The sequence below is a fragment of the Danio rerio genome, chromosome 12 (assembly GCF_052040795.2).
Source record: "Danio rerio strain M-AB ecotype USA chromosome 12, GRCz13ab, whole genome shotgun sequence".
In the NCBI taxonomy this organism is placed as follows: Eukaryota; Metazoa; Chordata; class Actinopteri; order Cypriniformes; family Danionidae; genus Danio; species Danio rerio.
In genome coordinates this window covers 36,016,609-36,042,986 of record NC_141032.1, presented here as the reverse complement: position 1 = coordinate 36,042,986, position 26,378 = coordinate 36,016,609, and the positions used below count along the sequence as shown (strand labels likewise).

General features: G+C 35.7%; 1 protein-coding gene across 7 annotated transcripts; it reads left to right on the top strand.

The window, feature by feature from the left end:
- Positions 1-25,624, top strand: tdrkh (tudor and KH domain containing). 7 transcript variants are annotated; one of them, XM_087275015.1, is made up of 19 exons: positions 1-106; positions 553-656; positions 743-868; positions 996-1,049; positions 1,513-1,579; positions 5,880-6,114; positions 9,271-9,428; positions 11,232-11,323; positions 12,520-12,712; positions 14,058-14,197; positions 14,294-14,582; positions 16,937-17,103; positions 17,202-17,377; positions 19,232-19,296; positions 19,392-19,543; positions 20,058-20,171; positions 20,251-20,305; positions 24,956-25,042; positions 25,147-25,624. In XM_087275015.1, exons 7-18 carry the CDS (start codon positions 9,302-9,304, stop codon positions 25,009-25,011), a joined length of 1,626 nt encoding a protein of 541 aa, XP_087131141.1. In that variant the 5' UTR covers positions 1-106; positions 553-656; positions 743-868; positions 996-1,049; positions 1,513-1,579; positions 5,880-6,114; positions 9,271-9,301; the 3' UTR covers positions 25,012-25,042; positions 25,147-25,624.
- The last annotated feature ends 754 nt before the right edge of the window (positions 25,625-26,378 follow it).

Here is a 26,378-nt window from a genome sequence, read left to right as displayed (position 1 = left end):
ATGCGCGTGAGAGTCGTTTGTTGGATCAGGTTTAAATTCCAGCGCAGCAATGGCAGAGCTCCTCCGAAACATCATATTCAGGCGATTTTCCTTCATCAAAGTTATGGTGAGTAGTGAATTCTGTATGTATTGAATCGTTTTTAAGTTTAGCCAAATGCAAGTCTCATATATAAATAAATAAATAAATGAGAACATACATCCACAAATCCCTGCTTAAATACACTAACGCTAACAGTGCAGGCTGATAAATAATTAAATAAATTACACCCGTGTTGGGGGACTAAGAACAAGCTAAACTGAAACGTTTAGAGGCCGGTGTGCCATCGTTGGTTGATGGCTAGAGCAATTTTGCATTGTGTTTTTTTTTTTTTGGACTGGCTTAAGGTGATGATCAACAGACAGCCTCTTTCTTATTTCTTTTCAATATTTTCCTATTTCTCCAACATTGGTGTAATGTACTTGATCATTTATCAGGCCGCACTATTGATTGTTTCTATATTTATTTATGCGGGAATTGAGGGATTCCTCGATCATTTCCTAATCGGTCGGCAGCGGTGGCTTTATTCTGTGAACTAAATGCAGAAACATCTGAAAAACAACAAGACATTTTCTTTGCGCCGTCTTTGAGGGGAAGCGAGTGAAATTCTGTCTGAGACGTAAGTTATTTATTGTGTATTTAACAATTTTCATAAGAAATAACACTCAGTTTACTTAGTATAATATACTCGCGCTTTTTTTTCAGTTGCTCCGCCTAACGGCCGACCTGTGCTCGCCTCACGCCCGACCTGCTGCTCCGCCTCACGGCCAACCTGTTGATCGGTGGACGGGAAAGTGCGCATGACATCGGAAGGAGCTAGAAAAGGATAAGGTAACTAATGAAACTAACGTGAAGCATGTCTGATGACCATTTTATAAACACAACACCTAGATTAATTTAGGAGCTTTTTATTGTAATAAAATGCCTTTTGAATGACACAGATTTTTATGTTGGCTAGGGAATGACAGCAAGTACTGTGATGTGATCTTTCTAGGGTGTTAACTGTAAAACAGTAAGTAGTATTTTTCTGTTGTATTTCTTAAATTTGTTCATGGATTTTTGTGACAATACTTTGATGCATAAGAGTGTTGAATTACGCTTCTCTAACAATGTTTTTTTGGTCAGTATATATACAATAAATGTCCTGCTGCATGTACATTTTGTTTAGCTGTACATTGAATAGCAAATGTTATTAATTTACTATGAGCATTTTTACATTCTAGACGTGATTTGAGCTATCTTTAATTAATCCTGTATGTATGGTTCGTTTCATGGAGACAGGAATGTCTTAGCTAAGGCTAATTCCAACCTAATCTTCGACTGCATAAAGAAAAAATTTGACCACCATTTTATGTGACACCCTGGATAATTATGATCATTTAGTAGTATTTTTGTGATAAAGTGACTTTTGGCTAACATGATCTTTTTTTTAACTTAATTTTGCTTAAATGCTTTTATCTGTTATTCTTTTTCAGATGGATAAATGTGTGAAAACCAAACTAAAAGAATGGAATCTTGAAGAGTTAATCCCCACATTTAAAGGTATGTAATAATATTTTACTTGGTTCATTGTAATCATAGGGCTGCCCTTGTCTAAATGTTTGGCTGGTTGACTTGTGATGTTCATTTGAAGCATTAGTTAAATAATTACTGATTTATTAATAAACCATTTATTCGTTCATTCATTTTCTTTTTGGCTTAGTCCCTTTATTAATCTGGGGTCGCCACAGCGGAATGAACCGCCAACTTATTCAGCATATTTTTTACGCAGCGGAAACATGCAGCATACATTGACTTCGCCTGAGTGGACTTTTTTTTCTGCAACTAATAAATTTTGGGGTGCATGGTGACGCAGTGGGTAGCACGTTCGCCTCACAGCAACAAGGCCGCTGGATCGATCCTTGGCTGGGTCAATAGGCGTTTCTGTGTGGAGTTTGCATGTTCTCCCCTTGTTCGCGTGGGTTTCCTCCGGGTGCCCCGGTTTCGAAAGACATGTGGTAAATTGAATTGGGTAGGATAAATTGTGTATGTGTGTGAATGAGTGATTGTTTCCCAGTGATGGGTTGCAGCTGGAAGGGCATCCGCTGCGTTAATTTTATGCTGGATATGTTGGTGGTTCATTCCATTGTGGTGACCCCAGATTAATAAAGGGACTAAGCCGAAAAGAAAATGAATGAATGAATAGTACATTTTGGTTGACTAATGGTTATTCAATTATTAGGGGGCATCCCTAGTAATCATTAGCCACTTCAGCACTTTAAACTGAGAGATTAAATACAAATTTGTCTTTGTCTGGTTAACTTTTAAAATGTGCTGTTCATGCAACCAGTGGCATTCTCTTGTTTTATTTTTAGCACAGGAGCGAACCTTTCCTCGTTTTTAGGTCAATTTGAACACAATTCAGAGGGTAACAATTCAATTAAAGGTTTCTTGATGCATAATGATGCATTTAATGCATAATGCTCGTCTTACAGTTATTTTATTAACTATGAAAATCTTATTTTTATGTTTGTTATTAGGGTGGCATGGGGCACAGTGGGTAGTGCTGTCGCCTCACAGCAAGAAGGTCGCTGGTTCGAGCCTCGGATGGGTCCTCCCCCACAGTCCAATGACATGCGGTGTAGGTGAATTGGGTAAGCTAAATTGTCCATAGTGTGTGTGTGAATGAGAGTGTATGGTTGTTGCCTGGTGATGGGTTGCAGCTGGAAGGGCATCTGCTGGGTAAAACATAAAAATATGATGGTTTTGTGAAAGTTGTGATTTGGTCACAGCTATGGTTTCTCAAATTTTTAGTGATAAGATGCTTTATATAGATAGTGAATGCAACAAACTCTATATGGCCTGTAAGCCAATTATTTCCACCAAAGGAGAAGTCCACTTCCAACAAAAAGATTCACACATAATGTACTCACCTCCTTGTCACCCAAGATGTTCCTCTCTTTCTTTCTTCAATCAGAAAGAAATTGTTTTTTTTTATATAGGAAAATATTTCAGCATTTTTCTCCATCTTCATGGACTGAGATTGTGCCTCATTTTTGAACTTTCTAAAGAAAATTTAAATTTGGCTTCAAATGATTCCAAATGTGGTTGCAAACGGTCCCAGCTGAGGAAGAAGGGTCTTATCTGTTTTCATTCAGAAAACACAATTAAAATACTTAATCATTTCAAATGCTCATCTTGCCTTACTATTACTTATTAAAAAAAGTTCCTTAGGCAACCCTGTTGTTGCATTAAGTCATCTTCACTTGGGCCAAACAGTTGCAGCATAGTGCCACGGTCAGTGGTTAACTAATGCCAACACTGGCTGATAGCTTGGTGTGTTATGGCCTTAATTGCTTCTAAAGGTATTTTAGGGATTCTAAAGTTAACTCTAAAGATATTTAACTTTAACACTTTTTAATTTTTAATGAATCTTGATTAATTCTATTTTTTTTTTTTCAGATTGGGACCAATATTGCTGAGTATCTTCGTCCATTGAATTCAAGAATCTATTGAGTTTCCTCATGTTCTCGTGCTTGGAGACCACCACTTCTTTCAAGCCTTTGCTTACGTGCTGTGCCATTTATTATTGCAAAGTAAATTACTTGCTAAAGTGGACGTTTGCTTTAAAGCATTCTACATCTTTGGTGTGAACTACCCCAAGCAGTGTTCCCTGGTGTGGCAGACTATGGTTTTTGTACATCCTGGGGAGGAGACACTAGCAGTAAGGGTTCTGCTAGCATTAATTTTTGCTGACAAACAGTAATCATTAATACTGTGACCTCACTGCTTCCTTGGATTCTGTGTTCTTCAACTTGTACTTTGGACTGTGGGGGAAAAGGAGCACCCGGAGAAAACCCACGCGAACACTGGGAGAACATGCAAACTCCAAACAGAAACACCAACTGACCCAGCTGAGGCTTAAACCACCGACCTTGTTGCTGTGAGGCAATCGTGCTAAACACTGTGCCACCATGAAACCCATTTCTAAAGAATAGTTTTAATAACTCATTTCTAATAACTGATTTCTTTTCTCTTTGCCATGATGGCGGCACATAATAATAGACTAGATATTTTTTAAGACTCTTTACACTGCAGTTACATTGCAACTAATGTTTCTTACAGACTCTTAAATCTCAGGATTGATGTTTGTACATGATTGTTCAAGTAAAAGTTTTGAAATGTTTTGCTGTTTTAAATTTGTTTTTAAATGCTTCCATCCTCAGGTTTCATTTTTACTTTTATATCTGTTTTTTCTTACAAACTGCGTTTACATTGAACTTGATCATCCTTACTGATGATTGCTTTATATCTTATATATTGATGTTTGCACATAATTGTTAAAGGGAAAGTTATAAAATGTTTTCTTAATTTTTCTTAATATTAAATTTGTATTTTCTTAGTTTTTATTGTTTGTTTTGTTTTTTTCAGTCTGTTTGATGCCTTTTCATTAATACTCTCACATATTTTTTTCTACATTGCAGTTGATGATTTATATGATATGAGACTATGTTGATGTTTGTGCTCAAATTTGTATTTTGAAGTTACTTTCTGACTTCAGTCATTTAGATGCATTTTCATTATTACTTCTTCATACTTTGTTTTTCTCTCCTCTGCAATAACATTGCAATTGATTCTTACTGATGATTCCTGATTTATACATGATGCAAATGTTTTTGAATGTATTAAAAATAGGCATTTTCTTAAGATAATTTGTCTGACTTCAGTCTGATGCGTTGCTACTGACTTTAGTCAGTGTTTCTGTGGTACAGTTTGATAAATTTTCATAGAAATTGTCTTAACCCTTTAACTACCCTTCCAAGAAAAAATGGATTGCATTTCTCAACTCCTAATGTCGCTATTTAACACAATCAGTAAATTTTTAACACATGCTATAATTTCTAAAATATCAACTCTACCAAATGATTGAGATGCGTGTTTATGGTAAAAGTACCAGAATTACATCTGCTATGAAAAGTCTGAAAAATGAAGTGTAAGACCAATTTATATATAAAAAAAATTAAATAAGTATTTTGGACACTAAATCATCTTTATTTTTTTATGACTTTAACAGTCATTTTTTAAAACAGTACAAACATGGTAGAGCAGGCAGTCAAAGGGTTAATGCTAAGGCGCAGATGGGAAAAATATCTTAATTTCAATTGGACACGTTTTATCTTTTGTGATAAATAAAATTCCATTACTGAACAACTATGTATTGCTGTAGAATTGTTTTTATTTTAGTGATTTTAATCACCAGTTTCATTCATTCACTCCAGTTACATTCAACCCAGCAGTGTAGTAATTTTAACTAATAGTTGTGGTAAAATCACAACCCAGCATGCTGGGTTAAACATGTAACCCAACTTGTTGAGTTTAAGTAACCCAGCGTTGGGTTTGTCCCATTTTTACCCAGCGCTGGGTTACCAAAAAAACCCTGCAGTTTGTATAGTGTGTGTGTGTGTGTGTGTGTGTGTGTTTGTGTGTATATATATATATATATATATATATATATATATATATATATATATATATATATATATATATATATATATATATATATATTGTTCAAGTACCATGCAGGCCTACAACTCCACAAAAACACATATATTTACTGGAAAAAGTTTACAAATCTTCGAAAAATAGCCACGTTTAGTCATTTATTTTCATATTTTACTTTACGTATTTAATTTTCAAAAATGTCTTTGTTTGAACTGAACCACTTTAATTGTTCCTCGTTCACCTGTCAGGAAGGTATGAATATCCCAGACATAGTTATAATAGAAAGCTTTATATGATGATGATGATACTGTTTTGCCATAGATGTACATATCTATGCTGTTTTGCTGTTATCGTCCAACAGAGGGCGTTGCCGCACTGAAACCGTGCCGCAACATTGAAGTCTGTGATTGGATCTTGTGGCTGACATGCAGGATTTTGGCCAATCAGAGATGAAAGGCTAACGGTGCACACTGCGTACTGCACGATGAAGTACTACGGCACCGCCGCCGGTGGAGCAGCAGCACATTGACTGGTGTCATAAGATCATTTGAAGGACTCTCTTCGTGGGTTACCTCACATTTCACAACGTTTTATAGGTAAATATGTTGGAATGCCTGATTTAGAGCTGTATCTAGCTTTTGTGTTTGTACGTTAGCCGTCAGGTTAAAAAGCCCAAGCGATGTTGCAAAGGCATGATGACCCAGCCAAACAAACCTTTAACAGGTCGTTTTAATGACATTTATAGCTGCAAAACACGGGACAGTTTGTTGTTAAATGCAAGAAATCCACCGCACCCTGTTTGTGTGACATGACATCCATCACGAGCTAACAGACGCAGCATTGACAATTACAAACACGCAGAGTCACGTGCACGATCTTCATGCATAACAGGTCGTGTTTTAACGCTATAATGTGCATAAATCTGATTACAATGCTATGATAAAACTACAGCTTCACAAAGCAAAAGTAAAAACTTATGGTAAGTAAATTTAGACCAAGCTAATATATGTGAATAATACTTGACCATTGTAATCTTCTTTTGTGTTTGGACATGCTAGGAGTGTTTACAGTGAAAGGAGTTCTACAGTACATGCAAATAAAGTATAGTTTGGCCTACATCAATCTGTTAGTAAACCTTCTAATCCCACCCAAATCTGAGGAGTTGTGTTTTTGTGGGTCTCCATGACAAGAAGTTATATTTGAACAACTCAAATGGATGACATTTGCCCTAAAACTTAAAACATAAATGAACAGAGAAAGTATACATCAACATTATATTGAGACATCAGTTTATATCTTCCAAAATTAGTAACCACAGAGTTAAGGGAAAATGTCAATCTCTAAACATAATTTATATTTTAAATGAGTATAATAACCATGCGTTATGGATGTGGCAAAAAAGTTTGCGAGTTTACAGTACACAACATGCTTTGTAGAAATTCTGTAAATTTATCTACTCAATTAAAAAAGAAACAATGATAATCAAAAGGATAAAAGTTGTCTCTCAATAGAACAAAAATTATTTTGTTTTATTTAACTTTTTTGCATTTATGAGTGAAAAGCTTCGTTATGGATGAGACATCTTTCCATTATGGATGTGATGGATGTGAAATTTGGTAAATTGAATATAATTGTTTGAAAACATTGACGGACATTTTTGAGGTACTGTAAAATACAAGCCTACACAAAAAAGGATATTGGAAAAAAACTTAACTCTTTTCAGGATATGGTTGACATTTGCATAGAATTGCTCATTTATAGATTACTGATGGATTTTAAATGTGCAGATGGAGCAGTTTTTGGATTTATTTTTTGCCTCACAAGCTTTTTGAAATGTTATACTGTATAATTTATAATTGTAAAAGTACTAATATAATAGTGTCATTTATATCAGTGGTTCTCAAAGTGGGGGTCGCGTGACATTGAAGGGGGTCGCCTGGTGATTTCCAAAAATCTATTTATTTTTATTAAACCATAAGAATGACCATATTTTATCCATAACCTACAGAAATGAAAAAATAGTCGCTTATAGTTACTAGTTCTATTGGATTGCGACCCCTGGGGTAAATACATTATGTTAAAGACACAGCAATAGCTTCAGATGCAGCAGATTGATTTTATAACTCCAGGTTATCTCTCTGGCACATTTACAGCACTGACATACATAAAAACAAAAAAACAAATGCAGAATAGACTTGGGTCTATTGGTGTGTGTGTGTGTGTGTGTGTGTGTGTGTGTGTGTGTGTGTGTGTGTGTGTGTGTGTGTGTGTGTGTGTGTGTGTGTGTGTGTGTGTGTGTGTGTGTGTGCACCATTGCATGCAAGGTTTCTGTATTTATAACCACCTCAGAGGATATTGGGGGTCGCGAGTCGCTGGCATTGTTATTTTGGGGGCTGTGGGCTGAAAAGTTTGGGAATCCCTGATTTAGATGATCATTTAATGTACAATATGTTGCAATATAACAAAAATTTGGGTTGTGCAAATGCTCCCTTTTTACGTTTAATCGATTTTATTAGGTTTTAGCTTTAGTTCATTTACTGAAATCTTATTTTAACAAGTTAATTTACAATAACATATACAATAACATGTTTTTTTTTCTTTTTTTATTAATTCTTTTTTGTTTTAACTAATCAGTTTTCTGGAAAACTCTCTTATTTTACAGATAAAATTGCAAATATACATTGACATGGGTTTAAATAAAATGAAAAATACCTAAAGGTTGATTCACACCGCATCATCAGACAACAACAGACACTTATAATTTATCGGTGTCTGTTGGCATATGTCTGAGCTTATTTTTGCCGATGGAACATGCTGAATTGACACCTGACATGCAGTAATATGGTGATGGCTTGTGTATGTCAGAGGTGTGAATTGGCCTAAACAGTGTGCATTTGCTGTGTTTTATACAATATGATATGAAAATATGATGCATTATTAACCTATTAGTGTCACTTATTAAGTACCTCAAGAGAGGTGCTCAGGCAGTGCATTCAGCTGGTGTTTAATCATATTTCACTCTTTTACCTGTTCCTCCTGTGAAAGAGTGGCAGAACAGGCAGTTTGAGGGTCTGAGATGGATGTGGCAGTCCCTAAATCCCGTGTGTTTCTGAACTACAGTCCCACTGCCCTGTTTTCACAGTGAGAGTCATTCTGCATGGTGTTGCTGCTGTGTGTGTGTTTGCAACATGAACGCCCTACATCAATACTGCGCTGAAGCTCTGCTTTATCCTTCAGCTGGTGCGATTGTCCCTAAAACCTGACGAAAAATACAAATGATTTGTTTAGAGATTTGATTTTCTGCCACTATTGGGAGTGCATTATTGTGGTCTTCTATTGTGCTTGAACTTTAACATGTAATTTAATATAGTTGGATCATATATGAAATGTTCCAGAAAAGTTCTCCACAGGCTGTAATGTCCAAAATCTAATTACTGAGGCATTAAAGTCTCAGTGTTTTGTGATCTTTGTTCTCTTTATTAAGCCAATTAGGTAACAAAAATAGGCTAACTAATCTCATAAATGAGTGCTCTAATATTAACAGTTGATTCTGTAGATTTTCTGGCTACATTTGGAGTTTGTTCTGAGATTGAAAGGCAACCTGAAAACTCATACTTGCTGTGATCATCAATCAATCAATCATTCATTCATGCTGCATGGCGCTACCACTATGGCCCATGTAAAGTCATACATGGTGCTGCAGACTAAACTTTGGGAGTTAACCTGTCTTACAGTTTATTTTGCATCTCTAGGTGGAGTTTACCGGTTACTCCCACCCAAGTGATGGCTGCGGTGCAGGATGGACCATGGAAGACCCTGAGCTCTGGAAAGAAAGTGGCGTTGGCTGCTGGTATCTCGGTTGGAGCAACAGTTGGATACCTTGTTTATCGTCACATTCGAAACAGCAGTGGTGAGTTTTAACGTTTAATTGCTTTTTAATAACAGCCCTGCTATAAACTTCAAAGTGCATGATATTTCACTGTCTTCCAAAAGAAAGAAGTAAATCTGAACTGCCTGAAATGTGTCTTTAGTGATTGCAATCTTAGGTTAGCAACAAATGTGTATAATGCCAGCCAACGGTCTTCATTAGCTACACATACTTGTTAGCATTTCTTCTTTTGTGTAACACTTCTGAAACACTGGAAGGCGGTGGGTTCTCTATGATCAACTGTGTTTGGTTTCTTTGCTTGTGCTTTGGGTTAATGCCAGAAATGGATGCAGTATCACAATAGAAGTAGCTCAAACTCCAAATCATTCATGGAATAAAGTGGCTGCAACCAGCCTATGGTCAACAAATTAAATAATAAAATTCTTTCATTCATTCATTTTCCACCGCTTTTCCGCGGCCGGGTTGCGGGGGCAGCAGTCTTAAGAGAAAACCCCGACTCTTCCTCCTGCTCCTTCGGGGGGATTCCGAGGTGTTCCCAGGCCAGCTGAGAGACATAGTCCCTCCAGCGTATCCTGGGTCACCTCCCTAGGTAGGCGTCCAGGAGGCATCCGAAACAGATGCTCGAGCCACCTCAGCTGACTTCTCTCAATGTGGAGGAGCAGCGGCTGTACTCCGAGCTCCTCACGGGTGACAGAGCTTCTCACCCTATCCATAAGGGTCCAACTTTTGAAGGAAACTAATTTTGGCTGCTTGTATCTGAGATCTTGTTAGTTCGGTCATGATTAAAATGAAAAAATAAACAAAACAAAAGTATCCAGTACCCAATAGCTCCCGCATGGGAGTCAAGACTTGTTAACCCTTGTGTACTGTTAAAATTGACTACCCTTTCATTATTTTCGTGTCTGTTTTTGCCCCCTTGACTTCCATTATAAAGACATTTTTTGGTTGCAAAGCCATGACACTGAATAATTCTACATTCTTGATTGTTGGTGTTTTTCCATGTCTGGAAGAGGAAAAACTTTAAATTTGTACTGTTAGTCATCGGTTGGCACCATTAACCCTTTAGATAGGCCTTTGCTAAAAAGTTTCTGACTTTTATATGGAGTTTTTAAAGAGTAAAGAAGCATATGCCTTACTGTTTACGGTGTTCTGAAAGCTAAACTCCTTGTTTTATTTTCTTAAACATATCAAGGTAAGTGCACAAAGGTCTCTCTCACACACTCAATAGTGATGGGTGGTTCTTAAACAATTTGTTCATTTTTAAACAAATCTTTTATATGACTCGATAACGATGAGTCCATTCAGGGAGTGATACGTTCATTTTCACATTAGCACTTTTGTGCAGGTGGAGTAGAAGATTAGTTCCTTTTTTTGAGTCCTCTATCGGGTTTGCATTGCATTTAGAGTCAGAAAAAGATTTGATCCATTAATTTTTCAAGTCCTTGGTTTGAGTCATCTCTCTTTACATGCTGTCACGTGATGAACGAACGACTCAAAAATTAGAAGACTCGAAAGATGAACTAATCATGGCTCCTTTCAGCTCAGACTGTCCGCATTGGTAAGGCTTATATGGGACTGTCTGTATGACATAAACAAATAATAGGCCAAGACCAGGTAAAGATACATGATTTTTTTCTCTTTCTTATAGCATTCTAGTTATGAAATGATTGTAATGTGATCAACGTCTGGGCTAGTTGTAAATGCGTTTGGAAGCAACTCATTATAATCATTTTAATTTAATTATCAGTTAAAAATATTTTGGCAAATTTTGCAAAATCTTACCCATCCCTAACACTAATTTTCTTCTTTCCATTGGATCTTTAGAGCAATGCCAAAGCAAAGAGGAGTCCAGAATATCTGTTCCCCTTGATGTGTATCGATCTATTGCGAGATATCAAAGCGCCTTCTTGGACATTGTGAGTTTGTTCTTCATTTTTTATAACACCTGTGTTTCTGTTCTATCTCGGGCTATATAATTATATACAATATACTCTTTAAAAAATGTGACATTTAAGATTTTTCTTTAAAGATACCAAATCTGCAATTCTTACAGTAAAATGTTGATATTTTAACCTGGAAATATTAATGTTTTCAAAATTCTGAATTTTGGTACTAAAATTTTAAAAACATTTCCCGCTAACATTTAAATTCCGTCGAGCACGTTCTTAAACATCCCTGATTTGCCATTGTGTTTACATCCTTAACAGAAATGGCTGTGATTGGCCATGAAGGTCAGTTTTTACAATTTACAGCTCTACACCGATTGCAAACAGATACAGGGACATGGAAGCATTTTAAATCAGCTGAGTCTGTTTATGAGCTGACTTATGAGTGATCTGCTGATGAATCTGCTGATCTTCACGGTCTTTAAACCACTCCAGTGTCCCTGTATCTGTGTTACAGAGGTGAACTGATGAGCTTCAAGGCAAATCACAGTCATTTCTGTTGAGCATGTGAACACAATGGTAAATCAGCTATGTTGTAGAACGTGCTTAACAGCGCTTAAATGTTAGGAAATTAACGTTTTTATAATTACAGTACCAATTGTTACCAAAATTCAGTATCGTGGAAACACTACTTTATTATATTATTCAAATGTATGTATATATATTTATCTTTGTAACTTTTAAAGCTAAAGTTTTGCATAATATTATCATACCTTTTTAGCATCCTCAGTGTTTGTTCTAGTATGCTGATTAGATTTTTTTGTAATTATTATGGACACTTTAAAGTTTAGTTTTGGATTGATTTAATGCATCCAAATACAAGTATTTTCTTAATAACTCACAATTATAAACCCCCCCCCCCCCTCCCATCCCCAATTCGTGTGTACAATTTGTGTTTCGTATTTTGGATGACAAGAAAAAATCTGTAAAAAAATAAACAAATAACAAAATCTTAATCTTGAAATAATGAAAAATTGTGATCCAATCACACATCCAAAAAGATCTGATCACAGCGTCTATTGAATAAGTACTATAGTAAATTATTACGATAAAATATTTGTAGGTGTGACAGCTGCAAAATGTAGTTCGTAAATCTGAGCAATAAAATTTAATATGTCGAAAGATATATAATGTTTCTGAACTCTTTCTAACTGATGTTTGTGTAGGTGAATCAGAAGTCTGGTGCCCAGATTAATGTGCTGCCGAACACTGAAGAGCAGAACATGGTAAATTTTCTGATCCAGGGCTCACCAGAACAGATTCTCATAGCTCAGTGTGCACTGGAGAAACTGGCTACCGACTGTGAGGTCATCACTGATGTCATAGACGTGCCTCAGACAGCCTTTGGACGAATTATAGGTTGGTGTATTCAAAGAGGCTATTATTAATAAGTAATTATTTTTTACTGGAAATATCAAAATCATATGATGTTTTTAGTGCAGCCAAATGTCAGCTTTTCAGTGACAAGCGAAAATGCTTATTAAGATGTTATTATGATGCCATGATAATACGGAGAAATAATTTTAATCTTTTCAATGCTACAAATTCCAAAGATTCTCATCATTGTGTAAAAGACCTCCATCTTAAGGATACAATTTAAATTTTATCCATATCTGAAGTATTTGGGAATAATTTTGGGCTTGTCTGTAGTTCATTCATTCATTTTCTTTTCGGCATAGTTCCTTTATTATTCTGGGGTCACGTCAGCGGAATGAACCCCCAACTTATCCAGCAAATATTTTACACAGTGGATGCCCTTCCAGCTGCAACCCATCACTGGGAAACATACATACACTACAGACAATTTAGCTTACCCAATTCACCTATACTGCATGTTTTTGGACTGTGGGGGAAACCGGAGGAAACTGACACCAACTAGCCCAACTGAGACTTGAACCAGCAACCTTCTAGCTGTGAGGCGATTGTGCTACCCACTGCACCACCGTGCACCGTTGTCTAGTTTTTTGATAATATTCTAAATGGGTGTTAAAATATTATTTGTATAATATTTCGTTTTTAATAAGTTCCTTTTGCATATTTTCTAATCTACTCCTATAAATAGTACTCTTTATTTTATGTGTTTTTTAAAATCCCATTTTTGTTGTTATAATTTGATGTGTTCTATTCTTATTATAATCTGTATTTGCATTTGTTTTAATCATATTATTTTTATTTTTAAAGGGTTGGTTCAGCCAAAAATGATAATTTAGTTGCCTACTGATTCAAAACTGTTAACCACTGACATAAATAGCAAGGAAAAAAGTTTGCATGTCAGTGCCACCAGTTTTCAACATTTTTCGAAACATCTTTTATTTTCAAGGGGAAATAAACTCAAACAGGTTTCAAGTAAATATTTTTTTAGAATTTTCAATCTCTAACTTTTGCATTAATCATTTAAATATGACTATTTTAGTCTAATGTTTACTTATTTTTCATTTCACTATTTAGTTTAAGATGAAATGATTATCGTTTTAAATTGTTCATATGATTTTTATGATTTTTCTCCATATTTTCCAAAGACCCTTACACAAATTAGAAAAAAGCCTATGATATGTAAAATACAAATTGATTAGAAAAAAAATGGATTATACATATATAGTCCCTTTAAGTAAAGGGGTCAGTTTTCATATTTGCTGAGCATTTGTGGTTCACATCATTCTGTCGGCGTGTAATCTCTTTAATATGTTTGAAATGTTTACTTCAGGTCGTGGTGGAGAGACATTGAAGTTCATAAACCGAGTGTCAGGGGCGAGAGTGAACTGCTCCAAAGATCGTGGACGCACCTTAGAGGAGAACGGCAAGATCACTATTACTGGCACACGCAAAGAAATTCAGAGTGCTAAGGTGATCTTTAAGCAATCGTTTAGTGTAGTTTATAGAAAATGTTTTCAGGTGTTATGCAGTGAGTTAGAGCTGGTTCGTTTTTTATTTCCCTCGCAGGAGATGATCATGGAGAAGGTCATCGAGAACGAAACAGTACGAAAGCGGATAAGCCAGGCTTCTGCTCTGCGTCAGAGGAGGAAACCTCCAGAAACCCAAGGACCTGAGAATGAATTATTAAAGCTTAATGGAAAAGATTTGCCTACTCTAGTGAATGAGCTTAAACAAGAGCTGCCCGTTACTGTTAACGGCTATGTGGACAGCACTGATACAGCTGAAAACTCCCTCAGATCAGAAGACGAGGAGATTCTTTCTCCAGTCTCACCTCTGGAAATCTCCAAGTTTGAAAGTAAGATTTGCTTTTTTTCCTCTCAATTAAAGCAATTTTCTCTCACAGCTCGCCCTTTCTTGGCAGGGACAGGCTTCTGTGTACTGGGGTGCTCACCCAAAGTTACAATAACGCCGGAATGACAATTTAATTAAACTTAATTAAAGGCAATTTATGTACACTCTTCCAAAGAACACGTTTTATTCTTAAGAATATTTTATTTAATTTTAGTCATTTTAACAATTTAATAAATCGCCATTGGAATCAGAATGTGAAAATGCATATCCAAAAAAATAATACATTTTAACCAAAAAGTGCAAGGTAAAAAGTAACAGGCTGCGAAATCTGCTACCAGATCTATTTTCAGTTGTCAGACACCCACATAAAAATATACTATAGTAAATTATAGTAAATACTATAGTGTTTTTTAACCATACTGACACCTCCAATAGAGATAGAGAGGTTGCACAATCAGCAGTCAGTTGTTGCTAGAATAGTTTTTTTATGCATGGTTTCCGCTACATTCATTATTCCATGCCGGGGCGCCAAACCAAAATTCATCCCGCCACGGCTACATTGTAGCTTCTTATTCAAAACATTCAGTCGTTGTTGTTGTTGTTTTTTAATAGCGGGTTATAAATTGCACTAAAACACATTAAAAGGTAAGTGAATTATAACAGCACAAACTTCTCTGTAATCGTAGTAGTGTTGTGCGTTATTTGTTTAACCCTTTAAGGTGATATGCCGACTGACTGGTACGTGAGGGCAGCAAACATGACGTAGCTTTCAGTTAAGATGAACACAGTTTCTAAAATTATACTTTATTTATAGATAAAAGTCTATGGTTCTGCATGCAATGACTTTATCTTGCTTGAGTTTATAGCCGTTTCACTTTACTTCAGGACGCATTAATGCCGCTTTGTAAGTCTATTGGAGAAATTCATAAATATTTCTAGCAAATCTTATAAGTGTTGGAGACATACTTGTTACATAAACGCACTAAGTCGTACTTCAGCAGCGTTTATTTGAGAGCACACAAGAAGATCTGTGCTTGAGCAGTGTATATTTAAGGGGGTGTGCAAGAAGTTATGTGCTCGAGCAGAGGAAATTGGCGCGCAAGCAAAACGATTTGCAGGCTCGTATTACATAAATGCGATCTTGACTTGTAATACTGTGCTCACGACATTTCCAGCTGGAAAAATCCTAGAGGAAACACTGTTATGTATTGGCGGTAGGGCTATGCGATTAATCGAAATCAAAACGCAATCGCAATTTAAAACATTGTGATTAGCTATTCTCAAGAGGCTGTGGTATTAAATATATGGATTATTCAATTTTCCCTGCCCAGAGCAAATGCGTGACTGATATCTGTGTGTGATAGTCTTACTATTTGAGTGAGAACACTTTCGTCCTGCCCAATCATATTTGCACAACCGAACTATGCGGAAATAAGAAATAAGAAAAAAAATAAGAAAACAAACAGGAAAGTGTGGATAATTGGGATAATGGCGTCTGCTGCTTCAGAAGCGTTAATAGTCAAATTCATTTCAAAGAAAGACAGGACATCTGTAATACAGGAATATTTTGGTTTCAAAGTCACAGGCACCAAACATAAACAGGACATTTTTAAAAGCTGTCGCAGAATTGTTGCCACAACTTACAGGTTATTGAGCTGAAGCTTTAATTTAACAAAATTAAATTGCAAATCAAATTGCAATATCTGTCAGAAAAATCATCAAAATGATTGAGGTCATGTCCATGTGTTGTGGATAAGTCAAAATATTGATTATTGTGACGGGCCTAATCTGAAAATCTGGTTTGGACTCATTAAAGCTGAATATATGATCTTTTTTTTTATTTTTAGATGAACCGTCCATTTAAAAATAGCTTTTGATGCATATTCAGTGATACAACTGCATAATTGATCAGAGTAAACTGTAAAGTAACTTTTAAGGGCTCTCTCTCTCTCTCTCTCTCTGCCAAAATAAAACTGGAATAAAGAAATAAATGCAATAACGTTTTTTGTTAGTTTGTGTGATTTTATAGTAAAATACAATGATTTTGCAAATATCCTTATTTATTTTGCATTAAATAATGTTAAGTTCATTGCTTGTTTTTGTTTTATTATAATGTTTAGGTTGACGTTTTGCCTTTTTTTTTCCATCTTAAAATGATGATCTTCTCCTTGCTTTGAAACTGTACTGTTCTGACTGCCTTGATTCCCATATGAAGTTTAACAGTTTATCAGTAGTAAAGATGGCTACATGTGTATTACAACATCTAAAAATAAAGCAGCATATAATTAACGGAGCAAACATCAAATTCAACAGGGTAAAAACAGCCTGGAGAAGATCTAATAGCTCATTTCTGATCAGTTCCTAGTCCAGACCTGAGCTTCCAGCCTGATGAGCATCTGGAGGTGTACGTGTCTGCCTCGGAGAATCCTCAGCACTTTTGGATCCAGATCCTGGGAGTCCGTTCTCTACAGCTGGACAAACTGACAGCAGAAATGAGCCGTTTCTACAATGGTGATTCCTCACAGGTACTTTGCATGACTCTCCATGACTCTCCGATTTAAATGGCATTTATTTCGTTAGTTGTTAGTTGTCAGTGATTATACAGTTTATAACTCTTCTTCAGGAGCATAGAGTGGAGACTATTATAGTTGGAGACATAGTGGCTGCTCCGTACAGAGATCACGGCACGTGGAATCGGGCACGAGTGTTGGGAATTGTGGGATCAGGCCTGGTGGATCTGTATTATGTGGACTTTGGGGACAACGGGGAGCTTCCTCGGGAACATTTACGAAGCATGAGGTACATGAGAGGTGAAGTGGCGGGTTTTAATGTGATGATGGACTTTTTGTTCACATTTCTGGTTATCTCATAGTTGGGTAGACTTGGAGAGCAGTGAATGGGCGAGTACTACAAATACAGTTTTTTTTATTCCTATTTGCTTTAATAATAAAATCTTCCCTCACATAAAGGAAAAAAAAATGTGTGAGACTCGTAACGGCAGCCAGAATAGAGAAAAACAAAATGTACTGTCCTGTCTATCGGTGCTGCATTAGAAACACCTCACATAAGCAATAATTCATTTTTCTGTCATTGAATGCAAATATGATATTACAAAGTAAAATGTATAAATGTAAATGTAAAAGTCAAGATTTTAAAAACTTTAAAGGCATTAAGATGCTGATGACCGTTAAACTTATTACAGATTTATGTAAAGGACCCATTGTGATTGTGTATCTTTTTTTTGTTTGTTTGGTTGTTTGTTTTTACAGTAGTTTGACCAAATCGATGCTTTTAAAATGATACCAGTATCATTTGGCTTTTTGTTGTAGTTTCGTCAGTTTCTTCAATGTTCATGAACGTACAAAGATAGCCTCTGATAGACAACAACAAAAAACAATGGAAAAGAAAATGAATAGGGACAAATAAAACAACGGGGAATTTGTCAGCCAGTAGTTTGGGTAAACAGAATACAATGAAGAGTCAAGGGAGTTCTTTCATCTGTGACAAACATGTGTTTATTTCTGACAAAAGTGCCTTGGCTTTTGATATGCAGCATAAGTGAGTTTCTCAAAGGGAAGTAGTGTTGATATTTGAGTCCTTAACATTTTGAAAAAAGGTACCCGAGGAGATGACCATGATTACAAAATGCATTTCTTTGCCAGATGAACTAAAATTGAAAACAGATGATTATCATAAGAATTACCCCCCCTCTTCACCCAACAGATAACAAGTACAAATCCACTGCGAAACATAATTGTTGCTTAAAAGAATCTTGTAAAAGATTGTGTAATCAGTAATTAAAACAGTTTGAAATTGAAGAATGTATTAAAAGTTTAATGGATACATGAATAAAAATTACGAAACAACTTTTACATTACTTATAAAATCACATGGCGGTTCATTTCGCTGAGGCGACCCCAGATTAATAAAAGGACTAAGCCGACAAGAAAATGAATGAATGAATGAATAAAATCACATTAGTTAGTATTCAGGGTATGCAACAACCAGTTTTTATAATCTCTGCCAAAAAAGAAAATAAAAAGGTAATGCATCTCTGTCTGTCTGTCTGTCTGTCTGTCTGTCTATTTATTTGTTTATTTTTTCAATGGTCTATTAATTTATTAATGAATTTTATGGCAAATTACAATAAATATTTATAAAAATTATTATAAAAAATTTATAAATAATATCAACATAAGCACATACAATGAATAAAAAGCATACCAGCAAATAAAAATTAAATAATAATGTAGTTTAACTAAAACTAAAACTAAAATTGTGTAATATGTATCACACATAATATACTTCCCTTTGAACATTAAAAAAGGTAAAGAGTCTGTTTGCTGGAACAAGGACTTCATCTGTATCTGACCATATGAAATCTGCACTTTAAATCTGATTTAAAGTATATATATATATATATATATATATATATATATATATATATATATATATATATATATATATATATTTACTTACATTTACATTTAGTCATTTAGCAGACGCTTTTATCCAAAGCGACTTACAAATGAGGACAAGGAAGCAATTTACACAACTAAGAGCAACAATGAATAAGTGCTATAGGCATATATATATATATATATATGTTGTATGTTCTAATTTTGATTTGTGTATTAATTTTGTGGTTTTTAGAAGTGACTTCCTGAGCTTGCCTTTTCAAGCCATTGAATGCAGTCTTGCAGGGGTTCGGCCAGAAGGTAAATATAAAAAAGAAAAAAATATATAAAAAGTGTTGTTTAGGTGTTCATCTGTAAGGTTTTATTAAGAGCATAAAGATTTGGTTTTGTTTCAGGAGAGGTTTGGACTGAAGCAGCCCTGGATGACTTTGAACGCATGACATTCTGTGCTGAATGGAAACCTTTACTGGCTAAACTCTACAGCTACTCTCATTCTGAGATCTCATCCTGGCCTAGTGTCAAACTTTATGACAACAGCCAGGGAAAGGTCAGAGATCAACAGCACAACTCACTGTATTCAATCTGTTTGTTGGTTAAATAATAAAACATGCTATTCAGAAAGGATTTAGTAATGACTTGTAATAAATTGTGCCAAATTCTCATATCACATTGACATTGTAGACTATAAAATTGTAATTAATTTCCAGTTGTTGATTAAAATGTGACAAACAAAACAACAAAAACAGGACAAGTTTGACAAAATTTCATGAAAAGAAAAACATAGATTTGATACAGCACTGATACTAAAAATGTCAAAAGAAAATAATGTTAGAATAAAAAAGATCACAATATAAAAAAAATTAATATTTATCAAAATCTTTTTCATGAAAATGAGAGATAGATAGATAGATAGATAGATAGATAGATAGATAGATAGATAGATAGATAGATAGATAGATAGATAGATAGATAGATAGATAGATAGATAGATAGATAGATTTTTAATATATATGTTTTTTCTCCTTCAGTGCATAGAAAATGTTATTTTTCTTCTGTCTCAGGCTGTGGATCTCGGTAAAGAATTGATTCGTCTCGGTCATGCTGTGAGCTGTGAGGATGAAGGAAATGGGCTGAGGGGAGACTGGGATGAGTCCAGATCACTGCAGAAGATGCTGGTACGATACGTGTAAATTGTTATACAGTGTAATGCAGTTTCCAGCAGCACTAAGGGAAACTTGGCTTGGATTTTAACAGGACGACATGACTGGAGCCACATCAGAACTCAGTATGTCCTGCATCAGTTTATCAGGTAAGTTTGCTCTAAATGACATGAGAGAAATTTGTTGACATTATTATTGTTATTGTAATTATATATGTATATACAGTTGTGGACAAAATTGTTGGTAATCTTCTATTGAAAATAGAAAACCCACAGGGGTCACTGAAATGACTTGAAACTGAAAAAGTAATAATTAATCAAAAATGACTGAAAATAAACTAATGATTGTAAATCAGATATAGCTTTTGAATTGTGGTTCAACCGAAGCATTAAAAAAAGAGCAGCTAATGAAACTGGCCAGGAAAAAATTTAACCGTATCAAAAATTTTGTCCGTGCGTGCTTGCGTGTGTGCGAATAGGTACAACATACAGTATATTTATTATTTTTAAAAAATTCAGTTTGAAATATATATACATTTTTTTGTATTTTGGTTATCAATGAATCATAAAAAGTGAGCATTCACTAAAATTTTAAGTAGCAGAATTGTTATTAACTACCATGATTAAAATCAATATATATATTATTAATAAATAGCCCTTTTCACATAGTGATACTGATAAATATCCGGACAATTTCTCTAACTGCTTTATCTTTAAATTCAAAAAAAGCGCTGTTCACACAGGCAAAGCCGTTACAGAATTTTTCCCGAACAGACCATTCACACATTCATTCCAAAATACCGGTAAATTCTGACATCATTACCCAGAAAATGAGCTCTAAACGGCTGCGCTAGTATTTATAAACATTTGACTACATTACAAAATTTGTGGATGGATAAATATTGTGAACAACTTCGATGAAAACATATAGAGAAACACTTTTGCATGTCGAGATGTACATAATATGTGTGTGTGCTGGGGCTCACCGGCTGCTTCATGTGCACACACGACGCATCAAGCAACTGAAGGAAGCAGAGCTTGAAGGTAAACAAACAACGGCTTATCATATGCATCTTATCGATAATTATTCACACAGTTGACATTAAGAAGTAGCACAGAAACGTTATCTGACTAACATCTAGCAGCTAAATGTGTCTGGAAAAATATTCAAAGGCTTTTATTCTCCTAAACCGCGCAGATGTGAATGAGTCTGAGTGTTCTAATTGGCTAAAGTAGACGTCTCACGTCAGCACATTCTCGACATGAACGTGCTGTTTCTAGCAGTCTTCTTTCTGCGTTCACACTGCGCAGCATTTCGGCAAATTACCACTAATGTTGCAACTTCTCTTTCCAGAAAATAGCCAATTTACCAGTATTTTCAAAAAGGGCCTGTTCACACATACAGACCTTTCCGGAAAATTGCAGGTAATTATCCAGAAATGTCTGTATGTGTGAAATGGGCTAATGTTTCTTGGGCACTAAATTATCAATTATATAAGGTCATGTGTCACTGAAGATGCTAAAAAGCGATGCTAATGATGGTTAAAAAAAATTATCTTTGCCATCCCTAGAATAAATTACGTTTTACAATAGTCACATAGGAAAATTTCACAATTTTATTGTTTTTTAGCTATTTTTAAATACTTTTTAGTTTCTTTTTGATTCCGTAAATGCAACTAATAAGAGATTTTTTCAAAAATTTCAGTTGTTATTTATTTTTTAAGTCAGTAACAGTAGTGTGTTTGAGTTGAGTGTTTAACCAGTTGTTGCGGTGGCATATGTGAAGGTTCACCATGGGTAAACGATCAGCTGGAAGGCTCTTCACGTCTCTCGAGCTCTATAGAGTTGGAGCGAGCCGATGTGGACCAGAACTCAACTTTTAAACTCATGTCTTCCTACTCCCTGATCCACTCCACTCCATCTCAAAACTTGAGTGACCTGGTCAGCCAAATCCTTGAGACGTCTTCATCCATGCAAGACCCTCCAGTCCAATCCAACAGCTTAACTCCAGCATCGCCATTACATCAGCTGGAAATCTCATCTTCATTTTCCTCTCCGTTCTACGTGGAGACTGTGACATCAGCGCTCGATTCATTCACTCTCAACGATGAAGTCTTCCTCGGATCCCATTATTACGGCAGAAACGAGAAGACGACGTCCAGCGCGTCAGAAGAGACGGGTTCGTCTTATACGCTGGAGACTCACAGTGAGAATACAGAGAGCAGCAACAGCAGTGATGGTATTAGGGGGGTGTGGTATTACCTCACTTCCTCTAGAGACTCGTCTGAAGCGTCTCTCAGCACCACCATGCCTCATTCATCCACTACATCTTCCTCTTACTCGACTGAGGCCTGTGAGGAGAGCGATGCGTCCTCTGGGTCTGTGATTGAGCTGAGTTCAGACTCATCCAGGAGCGTTGAAGATGCTAAAATAGCGCTCAGAACAGATAATCAGACTTCAGATCTAGAGATTATCACACTGAGTGACAGTAGCAGCTCTGGGAGTGAATTTGTTAACATTTCTGAAGAGCGTGAACATGAGTCTGAGACTGCAGGATATTTAGAGGAATCAGATCCACTGAAATGTGATGTGAGATGCCAGACGACAGACTTCAATGAAGATGTGTTGTCTAATAAAGCTGGAAGTGGAAGAAGAGGAAGTGGACTAAAAAACAGGGGTTTAAAAAGTAATACGGGAGAAAATGGAGACGAGTCAACCAGAGGTGGAGATTTTATGAATAATTTGGTGGTATTGTGGAGCACGTTGGATTGATTTGGGATGTGACTGGTTTTTCACTGGCACCTTACTAATGCGACCGAGCACAACTGGGACTTTATCTACACAACACATGGCTCTGGGCTTTAATGTGGGCTTCAAAATACTTTCATTTTAGCAAACATTGCTAGCAAAAGTTAGCAAATTATTGCAGGATATTTTAACTTTGTAAATGTATTAAAAAGGATAATTCATTCCATTGAAAATTTTGTTAAATTTATTTACTTTACTCCAGGCTTTCCCAAAAAGTATGTGGTTTCTTTTCTTTTTTTGATTATTAAGATTTTTAGCCGAAACTGCTTGTTCAAATGCAAGTCATGTCGCATAAAAATACTTCTATATTTAATAACTCTATTCACAAAAAATATATATATATACTTGAGTGGGATAGTTGGCAACTAGCTCTCTGCAACTCTGTTAAGCAGGGCTGCACCCAGTTAGTATCTGGATGGGAGACCACATGGGGCGCTGTCTGTTTGAGTCCTAACGCCTCAGTATATTGATGGGGACTCTAGACTGCTCAGTGAGCGCTGTCTTTCAGATAGGATGTTAAACCGAGGTCCTGACTCTCTGTGGTCGTTAAAAGTCCCTTGAAAAAAGAGTAACGGCTGGTTTATACTTGTGCGTCGAGTGATTGGCGTGAGCATTTATACTAATGTGTGCTGTTTGTGTTGCTCTTCAATAACAATTCCGAAACGCTAGCTAGCAGTAGGTTTTTATGTTCATCTCTGTCGTGTTTCTTCGAGGGTGTTTTATTTTTTCTGAACTCTACCTTAATGTACAAGTAGCTAAAACTTGCTCATTCAGAGGTGGGAACCGGCGGACGTGCAACATCTTTAATCATAAGGCAAACACAAAACACCAGTTTACATTTGAAGCTTCTTTATGGGACTTGTAAACACTCACTCCAATGAGCTCGCGCGGCTCTCACCCCCGCCCACACTCGTCAGCGCTTCCAAGCCGACCAATAACAGAGCTTCTGCTACGCGTCGTTGTGACATGTAGTTACATTTTTTGAGAAGTGCTCGTCAGCGTCTGTGATGACCACGGCGAGGAGTATGGGGCTGCGCAAAGGCTGCGCCGGAGCATATGCATGCGTTTGACGCAGAAGTATAAATCAGCTTTAAAGGTTTAACCCCGCCATCCTGGCCAAATTTGTCCCCTGCCCTCTGTCCATCTTGGCCTCCTAACCGTCCCCATATCATAATTGGCTTCATCACTCTGTCTCCTCTCCACCAATCAGCTGGTGTGCAGTATGGCTGCTGTCGTGTCATTCTGGTGGATGCTGCACACTGGTGGTGGATGAAGAGATTCCCACCAAAATGTGTAAAGTGTTTTGAGTGTCCAGAAAAGCGATATATAAATGTAAGGAATTATTATTATTATTATTATTATTATTATTATTATTATTATTATCATTATTATTATTATTATTATTAAGTTCATCCAGTAATTTTTTTTTTTTTTACATAAACTCATAAATTAACAGTATATTTTCATTTTTGGGTGAACTATCCCTTTAAGTGTTGATTTAAATGTGCTGCAAGCCAAGGACATTTTTAAGTAAGCCTAAAAATTAGGGATTGCACACCCAATCACATTTGACCTTTTTCAGATTTTTTTCTTAAATTTTTACTTTTCAGCTTTCATAATTTTTTAGCACAGATGTGGTAAAAAATAAAGCATAATTTGAATTAGCAATTGTTTTTGTACTTATTTTTATAGTTTAATATTTTAAAACCTATTTTATTTCCATTTTAAGATTACATTTAATTTAGTGTTTGAAGCACTTAAATGCAAAAATAAGAAATATTAATGCTAGATAAACACTTTACATCTTATTTACAGTTTAAAGGCACATTGTAGCCCATCGCACTTAAAACTGCCTTTCAATCTTATACTAGCTTTCATAAAAAAAAATGTAAAAAAAAAACTTCCAGTGCCTTTTGAGTTATATATAGTCAAACTGTGAGCTCTACTCTGTAGCTTTTTTCCTTAATCTTTTCTTCCCTGCTGTTCTCTCAGAAGTTGCCTCTATTTCCGGAAGTGTGGATGACACTATAGATGAGGAGTTCAACTGACAAGACCAAAGACGTGTATGCCTTGATATTGGTAAGGGAACATCAGTAGAATCTCACAGATATTGTTTTGATGTTTGTTTATAATATTCTGTTTAAGAGGAGAGGATTGATCTAATGATGTCACTGTTTCTTCAGCGACCAGTTCTTCTCCTCATTCAGCACATGCTTCCCGTCTCTGAGAAAGAGCCTTACTTGATGACGTCACTCGCTCAGGCTGCCTGTATTTACTGCATTCGTTCTTATGAACAGTGGGTTTCATAGTTTATAATGTTTTGTTACATCTGTTGTTTTTCACAGTTTACACTTTTGTTCCCATTGTGTTCACCTCAGTTACGTATTAAACTGTTTTTATTGAGTGTCAGAGGATGGATGGTTAAAGAGCAGAGCTCAGGGAACTCAGAATTGAGTTGGTGAAACTCAGTATTGTTGCATTGTAGCACCAAAGTTCCTTTGGTTTTCTTTGGTAACATGATGGTTTAGTTTTGTTAATGGGTTATATTTTTGTACTCTCATTTTCTGTCAATATTATTTATGTTGTGCATTGAGATTTATTACATTAAATGCTATGGTATATATGAGTATACAGTTAAATAAAGACTATTATTATACTTCATATTCTACTTTTTGTTTTGTGTCGCTATAAAAGGATTGGGGAAAATGGATATGTTTCAGTTCTATTTAAAATAGAAGTACAGTTATACAAAAGCTGCTGTAAATTATGCAAGATGTTATGGGTAAAGTGAAATCAGCAGGCACTGACAACAATGCAGGAAACATGGATGATATCTCTTTCATTGTATTTAAAGGAAACAGACTAACCGCAACCATTGTGGAGTACATTAATAACTGAATTAATAATTTAACACCAAGCACATAAATAATATCAAGGCAGTCAGCTTCATGTACAAAATTATTGATTAAACTTCTTGGTTTTTTGTGTAAAATATTTTTTTTATTGTGGGCTATAACGTTTTGTTTAATCATAGAGAGATGGATACTAAAGTTAGAGATAGGTTGTGTGTGTGTGTATGTGTATAATAATTATATATTTTTAATATTTTATACATTGTAAAGCACATAACAAAAATATACAATAAGGACAACATAAACGTGTCACAATAGGCAAATAAACTGAAGAGAATTTTGAGAAAATAAATAAATAAAATAAAAAAATAAATCAAAAAACACTAGACAATCCTACATACAGAAAAAAAAAGTCTACAATGCCCTGCACAGAGCTAGTATCCAGTACCGAGTTGGGGGGTGGGGACTCAATCAGAAGGAGCAGGGTCAAGCTGAAGAGTTTGGAAATATTTGTGAAGGGGTTCCCACGATTTAATGAATATAGTGTTAGGTCGGTGAAGAGG

Bases quoted from the DNA above. Each gene is read 5' to 3' on its own strand.
- tdrkh (XM_087275011.1), top strand. From the start codon at position 8,595: ATGGATGTGGCAGTCCCTAAATCCCGTGTGTTTCTGAACTACAGTCCC. The intron at 14,198-14,293 runs GTGATCTTTAAG...TTTCCCTCGCAG, and splicing joins AAGAAATTCAGAGTGCTAAG to GAGATGATCATGGAGAAGGT. The intron at 17,104-17,201 runs GTACTTTGCATG...ACTCTTCTTCAG, and splicing joins ACAATGGTGATTCCTCACAG to GAGCATAGAGTGGAGACTAT.